At 42.3% G+C, this 22,346-nt stretch overlaps 3 protein-coding genes and 1 pseudogene across 4 annotated transcripts in view; 1 reads left to right on the top strand and 3 right to left on the bottom strand.

Annotated features, from left to right (window-relative positions):
• LOC146479161 (uncharacterized) overlaps window positions 1-12,924 on the bottom strand; it is a 21,261-nt gene extending 8,337 nt beyond the window's left edge. The window contains exons 1-3 of one of the 2 annotated variants that reach the window (XM_085111386.1): window positions 11,797-12,924; window positions 10,725-10,991; window positions 7,617-7,669 (exon numbers count right to left, since the gene is read on the bottom strand). In XM_085111386.1, the coding sequence (XP_084967512.1) occupies window positions 7,617-7,619 (3 nt within the window). In that variant the 5' untranslated portion in view covers window positions 7,620-7,669; window positions 10,725-10,991; window positions 11,797-12,924. The remainder of the gene's footprint in view (window positions 1-7,616; window positions 7,670-10,724; window positions 10,992-11,796) is intronic. The other variant, XM_085111387.1, reaches the window with a different exon arrangement.
• On the bottom strand, window positions 1,679-6,522 carry LOC146479162 (uncharacterized; annotated as a pseudogene).
• The window catches only part of LOC146479163 (uncharacterized), a 19,066-nt gene continuing 8,439 nt past the window's right edge, over window positions 11,720-22,346 (top strand). The window contains exon 1 of the mRNA XM_085111403.1: window positions 11,720-11,832. Within this exon, the coding sequence (XP_084967529.1) occupies window positions 11,812-11,832 (21 nt within the window). The 5' untranslated portion in view covers window positions 11,720-11,811. The remainder of the gene's footprint in view (window positions 11,833-22,346) is intronic.
• On the bottom strand, window positions 13,072-14,454 carry LOC146479164 (uncharacterized). Its single transcript, XM_085111421.1, has one exon. The coding sequence runs from the start codon at window positions 14,327-14,329 to the stop codon at window positions 13,208-13,210; it is 1,122 nt and encodes a 373-aa protein (XP_084967547.1). The 5' UTR covers window positions 14,330-14,454; the 3' UTR covers window positions 13,072-13,207.

The following is a 22,346-nucleotide window of genomic DNA, read 5'->3' on the forward strand; positions in this document are numbered from 1 at the left end:
GAACCCATGAAACAACCAAGAATACAAAAACATGGCGGGCTGCGTTGGTGCTCTAAATAAAACATCGTAACTTCTACGTTATTAAACGAATCCATTCCATTCTCGTACAAATGAACGCAAAACTTCCAAATGCTGGCAGGGAAGAGTTCGTATGCCGTGCAATCACATCTAGAGCTTGCGCGGCCTGTGCTCCACTAAGGGAACAGTCATCGCCTGGAGGGGGTCGTAGGATTTTGGTATTAAACCAGCTTAAAATATCTGATCATAAATATCTAGAACAAAACTCACAATCATATTATGTAAGATGGAAACAAATTGCTTCTTATTGGACAATTTCCCATTCTGTGTCAGCTTGATTAAGTGATTCCCTTAAATCCGCCGCCCTATCCCAGGCGGGGCGTTAAATGTGACTGGTCCCTCAGCCTAAATTACATTTGACTAAATGTGAACAAAATCTAAGGTCTTATCATAACAGTGGTAATTTTACCCGATTGAAATATTTAAATATACAGTCAACTCTCTCGTAAGCGACCACCCTTAGGGCACGACAAAGTGGTCGCTTACGGGAAAGATCAACAAAATAAGCCTAATACTGGATTAATTACATAAAAATATTACCTTAGCAGCCAAAAATTAGGCAAATAGAAACTTATTTATTTGATTTTTTCACGTCTATTCATTCTTCTGACGAAACTTTGTATAACATTTTGGAACAGATCACTGTAACAATTCCCGTTTACCTACAGATCTAATTATAGCTATCTTCTCTGTCTGTAAACTGTTATTATCTGTTAGCAGTCCGGGGTAGCGTCATTAAAAATTGAACTTTTGTTAATTCTGAGTAATGATTTACTAACGATCATACGTGATTATGTTGGGTGGTCGCTTACCAGAAACAGAAAACAAAAGAATATGTCAATTTTCTGGCCTAAAAAGTGGTCGCGGTCCCTTAAGAAATTTGAGTGGTGGTCGCTTACGAGAGAGCTCTTGAAACAGTATTTAACTGAGAAACAAAACGGTTGTTTACGAAGTGGTCGCTTACGGGAGGTGGTCGCTTACGAGAAGTGGTCGCTATGGGAGAGTTGGCTGTATTCATTCGCAAAAACATTAGAAAACTACGTTACGAGTTGTCCGAATGCAATTGAAACCCCCAAACCCTTAAAATTTGCTACACTTTTTTCAAACCAGGGCTGAGTTGCTCAGTCGAAGCAAGGTTAGCGCTAACCATTGGTTAAAAGCTATGAACCCGGGTTAGCGCTAACCATGCTTCGAGCAACTGGGCCCAGTATGATAGCAAATCTGTTTTATAAAAGTATAATCCCTGATAGGGCCTTGAAAGGTAGGTGTAATGAGGACCGGGTTCGATTCCCGGAGTTGACGCCATATGTGGGTTGAGTTTGTTGTTGGTTCTCGTCTCTGCTACGAGGGTTTTTCTCCGGGTACTCCGGTTTTTCTTGCTCCACAAACATCAACATTTCCAAATTCCAATCCGACCTGGAAACAGTGGACGAATACCCACTTTGTGGATGTGCCACAGAAATTCCCATTTATTTATTTAATTTTTTTTTGCGATCTAATTTGATAACAACTGTAAGAAAATTTTTGGTTCAGTCGTAATTATCAGGGACGAACATGCTACAGCTAGCTGAATTCCTATAACATTATGAAATAAACGATATTTAAAGTTTTAATAAATCACCTTTATTCAAACAAAAAGGCCTCTTTACAAGTCGACCAAACAGACAACCAAAGCTTAACTCTAAGTACTAAGCAAAACTTCGCAATGCTTCAATACTCTTACAAGAGACACACGCTTCGTCACTAGTGAAACATAAGAAGACTGACAGAATTTTTCAGGTTCTCCGTTCGATCATCACCTTCCCGCAGCCAGAGGTTGCGAGGTTTCAATAATAGATTTTTATATTTACATCAAATCGAAACATAAAACATAGACATCTTTGAAATTAGATATCAGATGCCTCTAAGTTCCGTTTTCGTCAAAACTCAAAAAAGCGTTTTCGCGTTAATGTTTTGCATTATTCTTGAGTTGCCACACAACTGGTCAGGCTTGGTTCGCGGAAATTGGCCGCATTCGTTCACGCAACTGGAAAGTTCAAACCGAATAAAGAAAGTAATCCCTCCTATTTTGTTGACGCTTATCCCTTAATATTCAAAATTAAGATTACCTATCTCTTCAATTCGATTTACGGTTCTAAACAATGTGGTCGAAACATTTTGCGTCACGTTATACTTGGTTCCACTGGTTATTAATGTGCCAAGAAACTTCAAATATCCTGAAAAGACGCTAACTTTAGCAATAAAGAAAAGCCACGTAAAGATAAAAACAAACAGCGAAAACGAACACGAAAGGATGCACCACATTGTTGAATTAGTAAACTTCAAGGTATCGCGAATCACACTCTCTTAATCTTTGATTACTGCTACTTCCTCGTTGAATTTGATATAATTACGGATGCGTTAGCGCATCAAGGCAAAAGCGAATTTAGTTGAATTTACATATTACGATGATTAGCTTATGTCGAAAGTGAAACAAGGAAAAGGGTTTTTTTTTTGTTTTCAAGACGTAATATGTCTACTAACAGAAAGTTATTGAATACTCATGAGCAAATTCCTAACCGTAAAAGTACTGCCGTTTGACTCACCCGGACAATTTAATGAAGTTGGTCAACTTATTGCATGCACTAGAATACGGAAACAAATTGATATTGCCTTCACGGGACTTTTCTTTCAGCCTCCGCACCAACGAGGTGACGTCTAATTCATGACATGGCGTGATCTGATCAGGGGTGTTTTCTCTCCAGAAGGCCGTACTCTTCGTCACAGTTCGCGTGGTTCCTCTGCGATCTGCATATTCAAACGTACAGCAGGCAGCAGTCCACATCTCTGTGGGAACGTTTACACGATATTTTGTGTCCTGGTAGTCACTGAATCCATTCCTGCCAAAGTATCTCGTTTCCGATGGACCAGACTCGGTTGATGGGAAGGCACCAACAAGGATAAACATTTGAACATTCGTTGACCCATCGATTGCACAGTAGTTTTTGCCCCAATTATTAACGAGTTTAACTTCACAGTCTTTCCACGGGTTTGAATTAAAATCCCCAAACTGGGGTCAGCATTAGTGTAAACAAAAGTTGCTATTTTTTTGCTCTGGTCCCCTCTGCCATACTGGGACGCTATCAGGTGGCCCCTGTGCATTGCTACTTTAAAAGTGTCAGATCCATCACAAACGCCAGAAAATCGTTTCTTATCAGCTAACCTCTTTGCTAGAAACCATTTCTTGTCAACGATTTCTCTGGTGTATCTGGATCTCTTTCTATAACAAACCCTCCGTTTGTTCGCCCCTAAGTAGTCCTTGTTTGATTGCTGAAAATTTCTGAGTAACCTCTTACTTAGTCGAAAAGGAATTTTCGGTCGACCTCCTGGGTCTGGCCCAGACAACTGGCTTCCATAAATCACAGTGGCTGCATACAGTGGGATTCGACTGTTGCAGTCGTACAGTATACCAACTGTACCACCTTCACATAAATACGCCAAGTTTCTTCCAGGCAAAGCATATCCGAACAGTTCCAAACCTGATGGCAAGTGGTTGGAAATATTCAAGCCTGCCTTTTGAGCGCCATGAGCATCACAAGCCCCGAGGAAAACGCACTCGCAGCCAGATATACCGCCTGTTATTCCTGATGTACTACAGGCCTGTCCCATTACCTCAAGCAACAAATTCGTGGACGCTATGAAGGCGAAAATTACTGCGGTGAATCTTGCCATGGCTTTAATTAATTGAATGAGAAATTGCAAACCTGGAATTCATGATATAAACCTGCCGATCATGTTCTGAGTAGGTGCTCAAAATGGAGCCAACAATAATACGACTGAACTAATCTTCCTTGCTTTCGTTTCTTGTCGTCAGTCCTAAGCGGATTCGGAATTGATGAATGGCACGGATGGCAAGAGTGTCATATAATAAGCTGTAAAGCAAAACCGAATGCGGAAGTAGATCGCCTTATTTCTGTTGGAGAAAGAAGGAAAAAGCTTTAGGTCGCCGCTTTGTCCGTGTTTCTTTTCTCCTGTCTTTTTTTTTGGAGTTTTCACGCCTGATAATAAAAAGCTAAAAGTTCCAATTTGATGTCAGACCTTTTACCAGTTAGAGAGTCCAGCGACCATGCGATATCCGGCCATGCCACGCAGACGTACAAAGGAATTATTTTCACTCAATACATGCCAATACAATCGCAAATCTGAAGGGTGCGATGACAAATTAGGATTAACGAAAGACGGTTTTCGGAGATGTCAAATGCAAATTTTGAGTTGCATTCGGTAGCGAGGCTATATTTGCATCCTGATGATGCCGTTAACATTTTTAGCCATAAAAGGGCATGTGTAAACTCCAAGTGTAATAGCTTTGTGACTTCTTTTCGCCGAATTATTAACATTTTTTCCCTTCCTGGGTGCGACTATTACTTCATTTTCTGTGAAAACGTTGGAAACATGTCTTGCAAAATGTACACGGACCACTAAGAAAAGAAAAAGAATGTTCGTAATATTGCAATTGGATTGGGTCCTCAAAACGTTAAGCAAAACAGTTGACGACCAGAAGGAGATTGAAATGGTCGAGTCGACCTCTTTAACAACCGAAAATATGTTCACCTAGCCTGCGGGAGGGCTCTCGGGAAGAGGAGGGGCGGGGAGTGGACAAAGTTGGCTCGCAGGCTAATGTTCACTCACAAGCCACCACCCTCCCGTAAAAAAAACCATGGCTCCCCCTAAGGCTCTTATTGGACACTAAACTGGCTTCTTAAGCAACTAAGGCCAAAGACTTAAAAAGCAGGCAGTAACAGAGACAGCATGGTTTATTTTTTCTTTGGCCAAGCGAGCCAGTGAAAAGTGAAACTAGTGAGTTAATCAGGGGTGACATATTATTCCGTGCTGTGTTGACCTTTTTTCTTTTTTTTTTTCTAAGTCTTCTTTCGTTTTTAGACAATTAATGTCGGTCAGACGATAAGATTTGAATGAACAAGATTGAATAAGATTTCCTGAACGACACAATTATATATACCAAGATTTTTGAACTGAAACCTGCCCAACTACCATGAATTAGGACTTGCTGCTTTTCTATACTACTTGTATACGGCCAGTCGAAGAATATCGATGCCCAGTCAGCGTCCATCATGCTTAAAATGGCGCAACAATTTGTCTGATATGACATGGAAAGATTTCAAAAGCGCGCGTTCTGTATAATGTGCCCGTATACCTTGTATAACGAGGCACTAGAAGCCCTAAGAATCCTAAACTTATTTTGCAGAAGGCAAGAGATCAATAACTCTGTTTAGACATAGTTAACTGAGGGACTGGTTATGAAACTTTGCCATGAAAACAATGGTCCTGCAGTTTAAGTTGGAAGGGCCGCGACCGTGCACAATCCTTTGTTTTAATGTTCACACCACAGTTGAATATTTTAACAGGAACGTTTCTATTGGTCAGCTGCTCCAGCACATTTCAAAATCTATTGTAGTTTGTGCACGGTAAAGGCCAAAAACGCCAAGAAAAACATATAACAAAGAAGTTTGTCAAGCTTCATAACCATTGCCTTTTATTAACTTTGGTTTAGAGTAATCGTACAGTGTAACAATCGCTTCATAACCTTCTCCCTGTACGAAACACCAGTACAGGGTGCATGACAAACAGACACAAGAATAACTTCATCATAAATGAGAGCATTAATTATTTAAGAATTTTTTTTTAGAATTTTTTTAGGCCTTTTAGATGTATAATTTCATTTTTTTTCCCATTAGTTCTAGATTTTAGTACTTTGTAGTATCCTATTTTATGATGTAAAGTATATCGTAATTCAGTCGGCCCTGGTACTGCAATGATTTATCTTTAGTTAATAATTAAAACTATCTATTTATCTTTGTATCTACATCTTGACTGTCAGCCAGCCAAAACCAGCCAGTTTAAACTCCAGAACGATTTATTATCATTTACATTTTGCACCTTGGATTTTTAGACACTAGAAGCCATATCTTATTTCAAATTATTTACATTTTAACTCGGCCTCAAAGTTTTCCCTATCAAGCACAAAGTTATTGAGGGTTAACTAGGAAAGTAACCAAACGGCCAGCGTGTGTCTAACTATATGACAACTGCAATAGCATAAAATATTTTCCTTTTAACATACATGTGCCAAATTTAAAACTTAGTCTTTACTGACATACACAAGAGATGGGTGTCAAGGGATAATCAATGGGACACACAGTCGCAGCCATACCCACGTCTTAGCTATTTTCTTTTTCAAAATAGGTAAAAAGTTGAAAATGTACAATTATCCAGTTGTCCCTATGATTTTCTGCCAAGGTGAAATGAACCAATATTGAATCACTAGCTTCAAGAAATATTAACTTTTAAAGAAGCCTGCAGAACATGGAGTCAGATGCAAACAAAAATGTATTGTTTGACCTTTTAATGCATGCAGTCATGTGGTTTTGAAGAAGGAGAACATAGTACCCCCCCCCCCCCCCCCAAATTTAGCTCTGTAATGTTACTTTTCTCCTAAAATACATGTGATAAACAAAAACTATAAACAACTAACTAAAAAAAAACCTTAGGTGAAAAATGTGACCAGGCTTTTTAAGGTCAGCTGCCCTCAGAGACAACAATCAAGGGGAAATCTTTCACTCTGGATTCCAGCATAAAGAAGTTGAGACTACATGCAGGTTATATAAATAAAATATCACACACTAGCTTACTTTTGATAGAACCTGTTCATCCTTTTGAAGACCTACAAAAACTTCTAAAAACAATAATTTGGGCATTTGATCTTCAGATGTTAAGAACACCTGTTCTAACAAAGTGCAGATAGTTTATCAGAAGCATTCAAGATCACTGAGTTGATCTTCACATACAATAGTAGCTCATTTTGTTAGGTACGCGCATGTGCGGGTTTTAATTTGGCGTCAAACCATGTTTTATACATCTTATAAAATAATTTAAAATATAATCACACGATCACAAGAAAACCATGTGTCGATGTAAGAAAGTAAGCTGTGTCCAGGGGATATTGCTTGCGGGTCAGCACACCTCTGAATGTTTAATTTGGCAGAGTGCCGCTTATTAGGTTCTCTAAACCCTGACCGGCCTGATAAGTATTTCAGACCTGCATGTCTAAAATATGTAATAATTTATTTTTTTCAATAACCTTTTTCAGACCTTGGCTTTAAAATTTGTTCCCTGTTATTAGACCTGGTTTCTAGAATCTGATACTGGTGTTTCTGTAAAATCCACTGATACCTTATGTTTTCAGACTTTCAGACCAACATGGTTAAAATCTATACCACATTTCAAACCCAAACAGCTCAAAATCCATACCAAAAAAAATTTGGGGCCGGCTACATACTTACTATACCTATATGTGGGGGAAAACCCCATCCCCCGAGGGATTAATCTTTAATTTTAAGGCCTGCAGCTGGACTGTCAGCTCTAGAGCACAAAACTCACATTGATGATTAAGCACCAATTTTACTTTATATATTAATTTGCATAAAAGGCTGGTCAATGAAGATGACTGAGTCCTAATTTATTTCAGAGATCACACTTACCATGGTTATTTCCTTCCTCTTGATAATGAAGAATTATCAAAGAGTCCTGAAATCTTAACCCAAATAGGCAAAATTAATATAATTTATAGGCTTCCAGATTGAGAAGAGGCAAGCTAGAATAATTTTATTGTTGAGGTTCATAAATTAAGTATGCAAAACAACTTGATTAACTTTCATTGTTCCTGACACTCTTCACAATTTTCATCAATAGCTTGTGATAACAAAATATGTCATCCAGTTACAAAATTCCCTAAAATAAACACAAATTAAGTAACCCAGAACCACCATCCACCCATGAAAGTCTGAATGGAATTTGCAATCCACCTGCACCCCAGTACCTGCTTCTGAAATTTATTGGTACAGCTGACGAATGGCCATTCTATCTTAGGTTAACTTAATTTGTGTAAAGCTGCCAGCTACTGAATTTAGGTCTACTTCATTTGAGTTAATTAATGTTGGCACAATCATCCACAACTTTCACACATTTCTAAATATCACTTGCTAACTCTTACTCTAGTGATTTATTTACTGGAAAAATTGCTTATAATTATATATAATATAATTAGTAAATTATAATAGGAGCACCAAAATCCTTGAATTTATTGCTTTCAAAGACACGCATTAAATATGGAGGTATGCAGCAGTTGAGGGTAGGGTATTCATACATGCCAACCCACGGAGTTCAAAAATCGGGAGACGTCCAAAAATCTTCATGGACAGCCAGCAGAACCGTGTCAGCAACAGCGAAGAGCCTCCGAGGGCTGTGGAATTAGGGCTATATTTAGGCCTTCAGTGGGGGGGGGGGGGGGGGATTCTTCAACGTTCTACCGTAATTTCAACATTTCTTTATGGTTCAACGACAACAAAAAAGCCGTAATCAGCGTTCAATCTTTCACTAAGTATTCAATATTTATAGTGGACGTAAAAAGCGGGAGATTTATGTACCAAAGCGGGAGAGCGGGAGATGAGACAAAAAAGCATAAGTCTCCCGCCAAAAGCGGGAGAGTTGGCATCACTGGGTATTGTTGAATGCCTGAGATCTGAAGGTTTGAGTCTTCAAATTTTAAAAATCAGGGCCCAGTAATGTTCGAAAGCCAATTAAAATTTATCCACAATTAAAACTTAACCAAGGTTTTCTGCTTGCTCATTAAAATTGTTTTTAAACTCTAATCTTAAGCTAGAGGTAAAGAAAAGTCAATGCCAAAAGTGAGGGACAAAAATCTCTATGTAGTGTAATTAGAGTCGAACCAAAGTTGTTGTTAATCCAGGATTAGCTTAATCGGGCTCTGTCAAAAACTGGGCCCTGTTGACTTGTTTATTTCGATCGCTCAACATTGGCTCTCTTCACCCAGGTGTATATATATAAATGGGTACTGGGGACATATCGGCTGGGGTAAATGTGAGATGGACGCTACCATTCCATCCTGCATGCAGGGGAGTAGCAATACTCCTACTTGTTGCTTCATGCAACCTTAAGCTCCTGTTGTGTGTACCTGATTTGTAAGGAGTTAAAATTTGTGCTTTGGTTTCCCTTGCGGTGCTAAATCAAAATGACTTCCGACAGAGGTATGATCAGTGGTACCTTTTAGACTATTGAGCCGAAAATACGAGGGGAAGTATTTAATGTCAATCAACTGATTTGGTACCTCTTAGGGATAGCTCCACAAAACAGAATTCCTTTTTAGGGGTTCTTTTCAAAATTTCCAACTGATCACCCGTGTCACTTTTATAAGGGAGTCCTGGCCCCCCACCATGGGGAAATCAGGTGTCAAAAGAGCTGAGAACTCAAAATACCTTGCTGCGCATGAGAACACTGAGTGCTGAGAGCATAATACATGAACAGAAGTAAAAAATATTTGAAAAACAAAATAATAAAAGTCCCCATGGACTTAAATAAAACCCCAAAATACTCTGTACAAGCCATACAATAATATACTAAATAGAAGGCGCTTCCTTCATCAGATGCTATGCATTAACTGTAAACAGAGACTAGGTGGCTCAAATACCTTTTAACCAAGGGTTGGGGGTACTCCCTGATGATGTATATGAGGAGGCTTCACATAAAGGGGGCACATTTTTCAGACTGGAGCACTATCTAAAACAGTTGGGATTTCATGAGCTGAAGTATAGAGAAGGGCAGGGAAAACTGTCATTTAGGTACCTATAAGGGCATTTTGAAGTATCTCACACAACCCAGTGAAAAGAGATGCAGTGTTTCTAGTTTGATTAGGCATGTGGAAAGGGTACCATTTTCTATGGAAGGTATTATGAAAGGGTAACCTCTTCTGTCAAACACTTCATATGAAAGAGTATGGGTTTGGACTTCAGGACAGATCCTCCCCATATGAAACTTTGCTGGGTTAATCTCGGCCCCTCCTCCCGAGCATTTAGAGAAAAAAATGCAGTTTTCTTATCACTTCATTGATGCTAGTGTGGCTTTCAAAGAATTTTGAAGGACTGTAGTTGTAGTACGAGTGCGACTACGAATTTTTCCAATTTTGCAAAAAGCGCGCACGAGTGAAGCAGTGTCATTTTGGCGGGAAAATGGGAGAACCGTCCCCATTTTACTACGAATTTTTGACCCGTAGTGGCGAAAACAAGTCTTCCATGCCAAACTAATAGGTCAGATCTCGACCGTGTTTCTTTAATCACGAAAGCGCGTAGTTATCATCATTCAAAACAACTTCATCAATTTCATCGCTCATAAAGAGTAAAACGAAGCTTCTTGTGATATTTTTCACGTTAACAATTCGCTAAAAACTTGAAGTCAAATCTCGTATTCCTCGTTAAGCCGTGACTACTCTTCCAAGAATAAAAGGTCTCCAAAATTTCTCTGGCTGCAAAGAAGCTATTGATGAAGGATAAAAATTTGTCCTCAAGCCTGAAGGGGCTTTTTGGTCCTGCGTGACGTGAATTTGAAAAGACGAGCTTCCGAAACACTTGAAATACTCGGCTGCGGGGAACTAAAGTTTCGCTGAATGTTCAAAATCTCCATTTGTTCTTTCATTGTTCTAGTAGTAATACATGATCTAGCGTATAAACCACGTTTCTGCAATAACTTCACATTTCCCCTGTTATACTGTTAGAACAAATAAAATATAAGCTTACATTTGCTTGTACAAATGGCAACTTATAAGCTTTCTGTCTTTCCACGGAACAGACGTTTTACGTCGCTACCTTTTTGAAAACTTTTCAGTCCTTAGCTTCTCCGCTCCTCCAAGTGTCAAATATCGTCCCTAGTCTTCCTCGATCTACAGCTACACGCTTCCAATTCCAAACTTCTGAGAACTTTATTCAATATCGCATTTTCAAGCGTTTGGCAAACGGTCATTACATACACTTCTAGTGCGATCGCATCTTGGGCATGCACGGATACTGTAACAGGAAAAAACAGTTCGGGAGAAAAGCGAAAATAGATCTGCATCACCTTCCCTGTTTTCCGAGAATTGTTGATTTCTATTTTTGTTATGTATTTCGTGTTGTCTAGTATCGTTTGGGTGTTCGCCAAACACTGGAAAACTCGATATATGGTAAAAGCGGAATATAAGGTCATATAAGAAAGGGAACACGGATACGCCCAAGAGGAGCGGAAGACCTTATAGGACATAAACCAGATTTCATAGCCCAGCGGTTTTCGTGAAAACATGGGTTTGGTTTTCGTTTCGTTTAGGGTTTGGTGGGGGTATCCATTCTCGCGGGCTCACAAACCTGGTTCCAGTCCATGTTCTTTAGGATTTTCAAGACTAGCGGGTGGCATGGCGGAGCGCCAAACACAAAAACACACAAATGACAAAACGAGTTCCAAGAAAGACGAAAACTGATCAAAATAATGACAAGGTCATGGGCGTGTCTGAAAAAGTACGCAAATAGTTTCGACAAAAACGTTCGGTTTTGAGCATCTCCTTGTTTAATTTATCTTATTTGACGATTTTATGACCGTTCAACTCCGTGTAAAAGGAATACAGAAGGTGAAAAACTTGAAGCACATTGACAGCAAAGAGTGATCACGATATGGCCAAAGATATTCGAGGCATGACTAATTTCCCTAAACAAACGTTGACCAATTAAATTATCCAATTGAGAATTACGATTGTTCTGCCAAACTTATTCCTTCAGCGCGGCTATATATACACTACATACCTATATAGACTGTTTCAAAAGGCACTAGTTTAAGTCTTACCCGTTCTTTTATGACATGGCTAGAATCATGAAGAAGGTAGGAGTAACTCAACTTGTTTCTTTAAATTACATGGCACTGCTCTTGACGTTAAATACTAAATACGACGATGACGTCGCCGAGCATATAATAGTTGTCGCTTCCGTTTGGCGTTGGTGTTGTCACTTGCGCCATCTGCTACACAAATGTTTTGTCATTTATAAATGTCGACGTGTAATTGACTGATTGGCAATTATTGGTAATTCTTGCTGAAGTTGGCACAGACCACCGGTATAAAATTCCAGTTGTTAGTTTGTTGTCTTTAAATTGTCGTTCTTTACGAGTTTTTCATTGGATACTTGTTATTTGAATGTGTGGTCGTGAAGGTTCATTTGGGTTTTCTTAGTTGAGTGGTTAACGAAATTCTGAAAGTTCTCTCGGTCAATTAATCCAAACATCCCTACAAATCAAGTATTTAATTGAGAGCATTCGCAGCTTGTAGTCAGTTAGTTATCAGACGAGTTGATAGTTGAGTTGATAATTGAGTTATAACTGAGTAGAGTTGCTAATTGGGTATAGCTGGAGTTTATTGAGTGATGCAGTAATAGAACAACCGATATGACAAGCAATTTATTAAGCAAGTAAAGAAAACACGAACATGTAATTCAGAGTCTTGATACCTCTACGCATTAGCTAAGTCAATCAGAGTGCTGAACAATACTCATGCCAGCAATCTATGTATATTCCTAAGGTCTTTTGCTACAGCGGGTATTGGCGGTATTCATGGTTTTACCACTTGTATAACAACATGTGCAATTTTCTCTCCTGGGGGCAGAAGAAGTACTCTGGACGGAATAAATTCTGCACTGGGTGAAATGATAACGATTGTAAATGTTGAACCATAATTTCGGGAAAAAAAAACAACAAAATCGAAAATGAAAATTCCTCACACGAAAAACAATTTAAAAATTATTAAATTAGGATATGATTACATGCATTAGATCAGCCAATCAAAAACCAGTTTTCCAGAGATTTTTTGGAAAAAACCCGAAACCGGTGTTAGATAAGAAGGCTGAATTTTGGTCAAGTTTCAGCCGTTATTCGCTTTCTCCGAACGAGAGTTTTATTTTGTTTGTCAGGGTCTATTTCACTGCTATTCACGTGCTTTGAATATTTATCGTAAGGTGAACTCAGTGCAAACCGTAAATTTTTCCACCATACTGTTCAGTCTTGACACAGTAAAATAGTGTTTTTCATAAAACAAGAAAACAAATGAACAAAACAAAACAATTGAAAACATTTACAATGAAAAACAGCAAATTTATTATCAACTAAAATAATCTAACTGACCATACAAAGTAGGAATTTTTAGGAATTTTGCGAGCGTTAGCGAATGCATTACATCGGCAAATCACTGTAAAAGTACTATCGTTTCTCACGACAATTTGACGAAGTTCGTCAATTTATTACATTCATTGGAATTAGGAAACAAATTTACATTGGCTGTGATCCAACGTTTCAGCCCCCGCGCCAACTTGTTCACGTCTAATTTATTACATGATAAGATACCAGGAGTGTTCTTTCTCCAGAAGGCCGTACTCTTAGTTCCAGTTCGCCTGGTTCCTCTGTCATCTGTGTACTCAAACGTACAGCAGGCAGCAGTCCACATCTCTCTGGGAACGTTTACACGGTATTTTGTGTCTTGGTGGTCACTGAATCCATTCCTGCCAAAATATCTCGTTTCGGAGGGGCCAGACATTGTTGATGGGATGGTACCAACAACGACAAACATTTGGACATTCGCCGACCCACTGATTGCACAGTAGTTCTGACCCCATTTAAGGAGCTGACTTTCACATATTTGCCACGGGTTTGAATTAAAATCCCCAAACTGGGGGACAGCATTAGTGTAAACAAAAGTTGCTCTTTTTTTGCTCTGGTCCCCTCTGCCATACTGGGACGCTATAAGGTGGCCCCTGTGCATTTTTACATTTAACTTATCCGATGTACCACAGAAGTCAGACCGTGGTCGTTTATTCCCGTTCTTTGCTCGGTACCAGACTGCGTCAATAACTTCCCCAGCGCTTCTGGATAGCCCCTTTTTATAACAAATCTTTCGTTGTGAGGACCGTGAGTAGTCCGTGTTTGACTGCTGAAAATTTCTGTCTAACCCACTCTTGCTTAGACGAAAGTAGCTCCCCGGTCGACCTCCTGGGTCTGGCCCAGACAATTGGCTTCCATGAATCACCGTGGCTGCATACAGTGGTATTCGACTGTTGCAGTCGTACAGTATGCCAACTGAACCACCCTCGCATAAATACGCCAGGTTTCTTGCAGGCAAAGCATATCCGAACAGTTCCAAACCTGATGGCAAGTGATCGGCAATATTCAAGCCAGCCTTCTGGGCGCCATGAGCATCACAAGCCCCGAGGAAAACGCACTCGCAGCCAGATATACCGCCTCTTATTCCTGATGTACTACAGGGCTGCCCCATTACCTCAAGCAACAAATTCGTTGACGCTACAAAGACGAAAAATACTGCGATGAATCTTGCCATGGCTTTACTGAATTGACTATATTGAATATATAAACCTCAGTGCCTAACACAAAGGAGTTACTTTTCACTCCTTAATGTGAGGTCAAGAGTATTACAAATTTAGAAACAAAGGCACTATCGATTGCAACTTTCTAAGAAGTCATGCTTTATTTGTATCCTGATGACACCTTGACATTTTTAGCCAAGAAAGGGCATACAATGTAAAATTTGTGAATAAAAAAACTTTCACTTCCTAGGCACGTATTCTGAGAAAACTTTAAAAAAAAAAAAACGCCGTGAAAACGTTGTGAAAAAATATACACATTCATCTGTGACCCTCTGTGAAAAGAAATAAAATGTTTCTAATATATTGTAGCGGGATTGCGGCCACATCAGTTAAAACAGTTAAAGTCTATAAGAAGAAATGAATTGGCCTTTTTTAACACACGAAAAATTACAAAATACATTCGCCCGCAATCGCGACCCCACCCCCCCCCCACCTCTCCCAGTTTCAGCAGCACAGAACACGATATACGCACATGACAACATTTCTCGGAAAAAAGGGAAATTTAGAAGCAATTGGCCGTTCGCCAAACACTTGAAAAGCGATATTGGATAAAAAGCGGAATTAAGAGTTCTTAGAAAGGAGGGAAATTGATGCACACGCGATATTGCTAAAGGTTGACCAATTAGAATAACGATTGTTCAGCTAAAACTTAGTCCCACTGAAGTGGCAAGGGCCACGAAGAGACTCACAGGTTTCAATCAGCAATTTATTCACTCAAATCAAGGGATTTGGTAAAATACCTATCAGAGAAAGTACAGGAAACAACTAAGAACGACTATAAAAAGAATAAACGCGAAAATGACAACTGAAACCAAAATACAGGATGACTGAAAAAACACTCACCAATTGCTGGATTTACGTGGGTGAGTGATAAAATGAAAGTGTTGAAAATATTATATACCACTGAATTTCGTATAGTGCGAAAAATTGTTCAGGAAGGAATGAAGGGTGCAGGACACAATTAACACGGATAAAGATACGGAAAACAAAAACTACATGAAAAAGTGTAAATTAACAAAAACCGCAACATCCTGGGGGGCTTCGCTGAATTTGCGGAAATTCAGCAATAAAGGCGAATCAATTAATCAGTCGCTGAAAGTTCTTAGAACTAGCGCATTCAAACTGTCCAAGAGGTTTCTGAGAATAACTGTAGGCGAATGTCAATGTTACTAATCTTCTTCTTCCAGCAATACAAGTTTTGAAATCGGCCTCACGAGCGTTGAATTCTTCGTTTTGACTTCTCCAACTCGGACGCGTTGGTCGTGGCCAGGAAAGATCTTCATAACTCTGCCAAGGGGCCATCTTCCACGAGGGGAATTTTCATCCACAAGCATTACGAGATCATTGACCTTCAAGTTTCCTTTCTCGCGAACCCATTTTTGGCGTTGCTGTAAAGCTGGAACGTATTCTCTTAACCACCGTTTCCAGAAGCAGTCAGCAAGGAATTGGGCTCTCCTCCATTGTTTTCTTCTGTAAAGATCTTCGCGAACAAACAGACCCGGGGGCAGAGCGAGATTTTCCTGTTGCAGCAGAAGGTGGTTCGGAGTAAGTGGTTCCGGGTCGCTTGGATCATCGCTGCTGGAAGTAAGCGGGCGACTGTTGAGAATGGTAACAACCTCTGCGAAGACCTTGCGTAAGGTTTCCAGTCCAACCAACGCATCTGGATTGCCAAGGATCGCCTTCATGGTCTTACGCACACTTCGAATTAACCGTTCCCAGACCCCATTCATATGGCTCGCGGCTGGAGGCTGAAATTTCCACTGGAACATTGGGCACAAGGAGCAGTTAATCTCGTCCTTAATCAGTTGCTTGTTTAGATCATCCTGATTCCACTGACGAATAGAGTCGCGAATTTCCTTGTCCGCTCCGACGAAATTTGTTCCGTTATCACTCCAGATTTCTTTGGGACACCCACGATTCGAGATGAATCTGCGGAGGGCTTGAATAAAGGCGTCGGACTCTAATGAACTCACGTCTTCTATATGCACGGCGCGACTGGTAAGGCAGGTAAAGAGGCAACCGTACACCTTTTCTGAACTCCGACCACGCTTCACATAGAATGGGCCAAAGAAGTCGACTCCTGTGTAGGTGAACCGCCGATCATAGGGAGTGAGACGTTCCTTTGGCAGGTCAGCCATCAACTGAGTCATGGGGACTTCATTTCGCTTGCGACAATCGATGCATCTTCGTAGAACATGGCGCGCGAGTGACCTTGCTTGAATAATCCAGAAATGTTGCTGTATGAAGGAAAGTACGTGCTCTCGACCGGCGTGCCCCAGGATTTCGTGGTAGTAGCGCACGATCAGGGTAGAAACTGGATGATCTTTAGGAAGTATCATCGGATCGGCAGCTTCGAAGGCGATAGGAGCGTGACGAATTCTTCCTCCCACGCGCACGGTTCCTTCTACGAATACAGGAAGAAGAGTTGCAAGCTTGCTTTGACATTTAACTGGACGACCTTCGACTAAGGAATCAATCTCTTCAGCAAAGGCTTGGCGTTGTACCAACTGTACAATTTTCTTGGAAGAGCACCGCATCTCTGAAAGGGATATTCCACCTCTCACCTCTCCTTTGTTCTGAACATGGTTAACGAAACGTAACAACCAGGCGACAAGAGTTAAGAGATGAATAGCGACGCAGAAGCAGGTCCAGTGATGATCCACGGTCAATCACCATGACGGTTCTTTCAACTTGAACTTCACTGTCGTCATCTGGAATTTTGCCATTCCTTCTAACTGGCCAATGTTCTTCGGGCTTCAGGAGGAAACTTGGGCCAGAGAGCCAGCGGCAATTTGCTTCAAGATCATGTAGCTTCATCCCTCTGGAACCATCGTCAGCTGGGTTCAGTGATGTTGGCACATGTCGCCATTGCTGAGGAGTCGAGGCCTCATAAATTTCGTTCACTCGATTAGCAACGAATGGCTTGAATCGCCTCTTCTCGTTCGTAATGTACTGCAAGATCGTCAAAGAGTCTATCCAGAACGTGACACCTTGAAGCTCGTCGCGTATCAGTAGATGCAAGCGTGTAGCTACCACTGCTGACTGTAACTCTAAACGTGGTATGGACCACTGTTTCAGCGGGGAATTGCGGGTCTTTCCCATAACAAAGGCGCAATGGACCTTTCCCGTATCATCAACGAGCCTTAAGTAGCCAACTGCAGCGTAACCTTTGTTGGATGCGTCAGAAAAATAGTGCATTTGGACATCGGTGATGACTCGGGTGCTAGAAAATGACTTGAAACATCGCGGAATCTTGATGTTCGCAACAAGGGGCAGAGACTCTACCCATCCATTCCACTGTGTTAGCAAAGGCTCTGGAATAGGGTCATCCCACTGGACGTCCATTCTACATAGTTCTTGAAGAATGACTTTGACTGGGAGGAGAAACGGGCCCAAAAAACCAAGTGGATCGAATAGGGAACTAACGGTCGAAAGAATGCCACGTTTAGTTGGAGGCTTGTTCGTGGGAACAACCTTGAATTGCAAGGTATCCGAAGCTGCATCCCAGTGTAATCCAAGTGCGCGGCTGATAGGAAGTTGGCTGAGGTCGAGATTGATAGAAGTATTCGCTCGTTCCTCTAGTGGGAGGGCCTTTAACACCTGCCTACTGTTGCTTGTGAACTTCGTTAGGTGGAAGCCGCCCTCACTCAGTAGCCTGGTCAGCTGGTCTACAAGGCAAATCGCCTTCTCTGTTGTCGGCGCAGATTTCAGTACATCATCAACGTAGAAATTTCTGTGTACGGTCTTGATGACTTCAGGGCTATACCGGCCTTTATTATCGTCTGCCGTCTGTCGCAGTGCCTTGTTGGCACAGCAAGGGGATGAAGTTGCTCCAAATATGTGGACAAGCATCTGATATTCCTTAGGGGGGAGATTTGAAGAAGCATCCCACCACACGAACCTCAGGGCGTCTGCGTCCTCTGGAAGAACTTTGACTTGATGGAACATCGCCTCTACGTCAGCTGTGAACGCAGTTTCTTCTTCTCGAAAGCGAATAAGCACGCCAACCAGATTATTTGTGAGATCTGGGCCATGGTACAACCGATCGTTCAGGGAAGTGCCATCAAATTTAGCGGCAGCATCAAATACCACGCGTACTTTGTTGGGCTTGTTAACGTTTAGCACCGGGTGGTGTGGTAAGTACCAAGTGATCTTGGAACTCTTACAGGCCTCTTCTTCGTTTAGCTGTCTTGCATATCCTTTAGTAACGTAGTCATCTATGACGGTGCGGTACTTTTCCTCTAGGCCAGGATCCCGGTTAAATCTCCTTTTCAGAGCTTGAAGACGACCTTCTGCCAAGGCTCTGTTAAATGGAAGGTTGGGTACTTCCTGCCTCCAGAGAAGGCCCAGCTGGTAATGGCCGTCAACCTTAGAGATTGTGTTCTCTATTATCTTCAGCGCCTTTCGATCCTCAACAGACATTGGCCCAAAGGCTTCTTTCACGGTTCTGTGGGACCCAATTCGCCAGAATTCTTCCAACTGTCGATTGAGAGAAACATCTTCAGAAGAAGCATGATGCAGGTTGAACTGACGCCTACCGCCTACACTGCCGGAACCGCCAAGGATACTCCAGCCAAGGCAGGACCGTATCGCGAAGGGCTCATTAGGTCTTCCTTTTCTAACTTCCAACGGAATAAAGGCTTCCTGGATGTTCGTTCCAATAAGGATAGAAACCTTCTTTCTTTCTACTTCGGGAAAAGGAATTTGACACAAATGCGACCATTGCTCCATCTTCTTGCGAGCTGTTACATGCTTAAGCGGGATGGTAAGGTCTCGCACAGCCCATGCATTGCGCACAGTAATCTGGTGTGAGTGCTGATCATCAACGGGCGCTATTTTGAAGTCAACCTTTACTCCATTCTCCTGTTTGTCTCTTTGGCTTACTGTGGAAAGGAGGAGTTGTCCCATTTCGCCTTGAATACCAAGCTGATCGGCGACGGATGGGTCAATCATAGTGACGTCGGAGCCGGAGTCGATTAAGCCGTAAGTGGTTGTATATCGTCCATCGTTGGCGATGATCTTGAGGGGCATGATCTGCAGGTAGATCGCAGAGGATTTGGCCATTGTTGCAGTAGCGCACGTGCTCGAGGGAGCATCTTGGTCGCTTGGCAGGACAGCAGACATGGTTGGGATGACTGTGACTTCAGTGTTGTTAGTGTGATGATCAGCGTTTTCTCGGGATGGACCTGACAGGTGAAGCAATGTGTGGTGAGACCTTCCACATCCAGGTACCTTACAACGCATCGGCGACTTTCACGAACTGGCCGTGTGTTCTGTAGAGTTGATGCAGTTGAAGCAAATCCGCTTTCTGTTGACTAAGGCCCTCCTCTCCTCGACGGGCTTGGACTTGAATACCCCGCAGCGATACAGTGGGTGGTACTGGACACACAAGGGGCAGTTGCTGGCTTTAGCGTCTTTATTGATCGCAAGTCTGCTGGCCTCCCTAGAGGTACTTGTGGTAAGAGTGGTAAGGTGACGCAGATGAGACTTGTCTCGATCTTCAATTCGTTTGTGTGACTTCACCTCAGAAGAAGTTGTGAAAAACGGATGATTAGCCAAATCAGCTCGGTCATTCAGGAACTCAACAATGTCTTTGAGTGTGGGGATAATTCTTCCTTGGCGTTGAAGCTTCTTCAAATGTTCTCGGAACTTGGTCTTGGAGCCATTTGGGCAACCTTAGAATCACTTTCTCGAGATTGTCAGTGTTCATTTCTCCTAAACAGTTCATAGATCCGAGGGTATCATACATGACTTGTGCCATATCTGCATAGCGTTGGAGACCATCCTTATCTTGAGATGCGATGGGGGGACCTTTAGTCAGAGTGTCGACGCAAGCTCTTACGATCTTAAAGGGTTGACCAAAACGACTTTGCAGGACTTCTAACGCCTTGGTTAAACCTCCTGGCAAGGCCTCGTACCTTTGCACAGCTCTAAGAGCAGGGCCCTCGAGAAACTGCAACAGGCGAGCCATCTTAGTCTGTTCATCCAATGCCTTCGATTCTACCATCTGGTGAAACCTCTGTCTGAATAGTGGATATCTCTCAGGGGAGCCATCAAACTTAAGCACTTGTAGTGGAGGTAGACCTTGATCGGCACTAATTCTTTCTATTGTGGTAGCAATAGTTGCAAGGAAGCTTTCACCCATTGGCTGAAGAGAAGGTGGAAGATGTCCTGAAGTTGCGTGACAAGGCAGGCGAACTGGACCATAGGCTTGAGCTGCATATGTGAATATCGGACCTGCATTGTAGGGCGGTTGGTAAGAAAACAGGGAGACACCCGGGTACATGGCAGGAACACACGAGCTGGCACGTGGAGACTTGGGAACATACGACGACGGCAACATTGAGGCAGACATAGCAGGAACCACAGAAGCACGCGTAGGCATCGGTGGGAAATCAGGAACACACGTGGGGTACGCAGGTAACGTGGAGACGCGCGAGGACACCACAGGAACTGCAGAGGCTTGCAAGGAAGCACACGTAGACATGGGTGGAAAATCTGTAGGACGCGTAGAGTGCGCAGGTAACGAGGAGACGCGCGAGGACACCACGGGAACTGCAGAGGCTTGCAAGGAAGCACACGTAGGCATGGGTGGAACATCTGTAAGACGCGTAGAGTACGCAGGTAACGAGGAGACGCGCGAGGACACCACGGGAACTGCAGAGGCTTGCAAGGGAGCACACGTAGGCATGGGTGGAAAATCTGTAAGACACGTAGAGTACGCAGGTAACGAGGAGACGCGCGAGGACACCACGGGAACTGCAGGGGCTTGAAAGGACGTGGCAGAAAATTCAGGAAAACGTGAAGTGGGCGCAGGCAACGTTGATCCACGCGAGGACGTGTCGGGAAGAACAGAGACACGCGAAGACGTGACGTGGCCCGTCGAGACTCTTGTGGATGACACGGAACACGTGGTTGGAGAAAATGGCTGCGTGGAGCAAACCTGCGCGATCGACCCTAATTGCGTGGAAACAGCTTGAGGGTAGACAACTTGCAGACCAGCGTCGGATACGCTTGTAAAGTTTCCGTCATTGTCAATGTTTCTGTATAAACTATGCCGCTCAGGTGGAGTTTCCTCAAACTGCAGACCAGAAAACTCGTGCTCTGCTAACTTGAACTCCAAATCTGCCAACTCTGTCCTTTCCCGAGCTTCCTCTGCCTCTTTTTCAGCGTCGAGCTTCGCTAGTTCTAGTTGATGTTGAAATTCGAATTGCTTTTGTTTCATTTCAAGCTCCAATAACTTGACTTTCATTGCTATTGTCCTCGATCGTTTTTGCTCAGTTTGTTTTTCGACTAGAGCCGCTTTTTCTGCCGCGATTTTGGCTTCGCGAAGTCTCCAGCTCGCTGCACTTAACTTGGAAATTCGACTGCTCTGCGATTTCACCGATCCTCGAGGCGATGAAGTGTCGACACGGGGTAATTCTTCTGACACTTGTTTATTAAAATACGAAGCAGCTTCGATCGCGAAATGTTCGATCCTATCATCACTCGGCCTACAGACGTTTTCTGACCTCTTGAGCCTCGTAAACGCCCTGGATTTCGTGAAGTTCCACGCTGCTGTCACTGAGAAGAGCTTTGGTCCGCGCGACGTTGTCTCCATAATTCATAAATGCATCAGACAAGGTGGCTTGCAGATTCCGCACTTGCACCAAGTTAGAAAAGTCCGCGAGTAAATCATCAATCCGAGCACACACTTTAGACATTGTGGCGACATAGCCACCTGCAGACCGTTTTAGACTGTTCAGCTTTTCGCGTACAACTCCTTCCTGGTCCTGCAGCGAATTAGGCATTCTACTCCTGGAACTCGCTCGGATGGAACTTGCATCGTCAGCTTCGATACCGTCCATAATCTTCAATTGGTATTTTACAATGAAGTGGCAAGGCTCACGAAGAGACTCACAGGTTTCAATCAGCAATTTATTCACTCAAATCAAGGGATTTGGTAAAATACCTATCAGAGAAAGTACAGGA

The sequence above is a fragment of the Pavona decussata genome, unplaced genomic scaffold (genome assembly GCF_977016875.1).
Source record: "Pavona decussata unplaced genomic scaffold, jaPavDecu1.1 SCAFFOLD_61, whole genome shotgun sequence".
In the NCBI taxonomy this organism is placed as follows: Eukaryota; Metazoa; Cnidaria; class Anthozoa; order Scleractinia; family Agariciidae; genus Pavona; species Pavona decussata.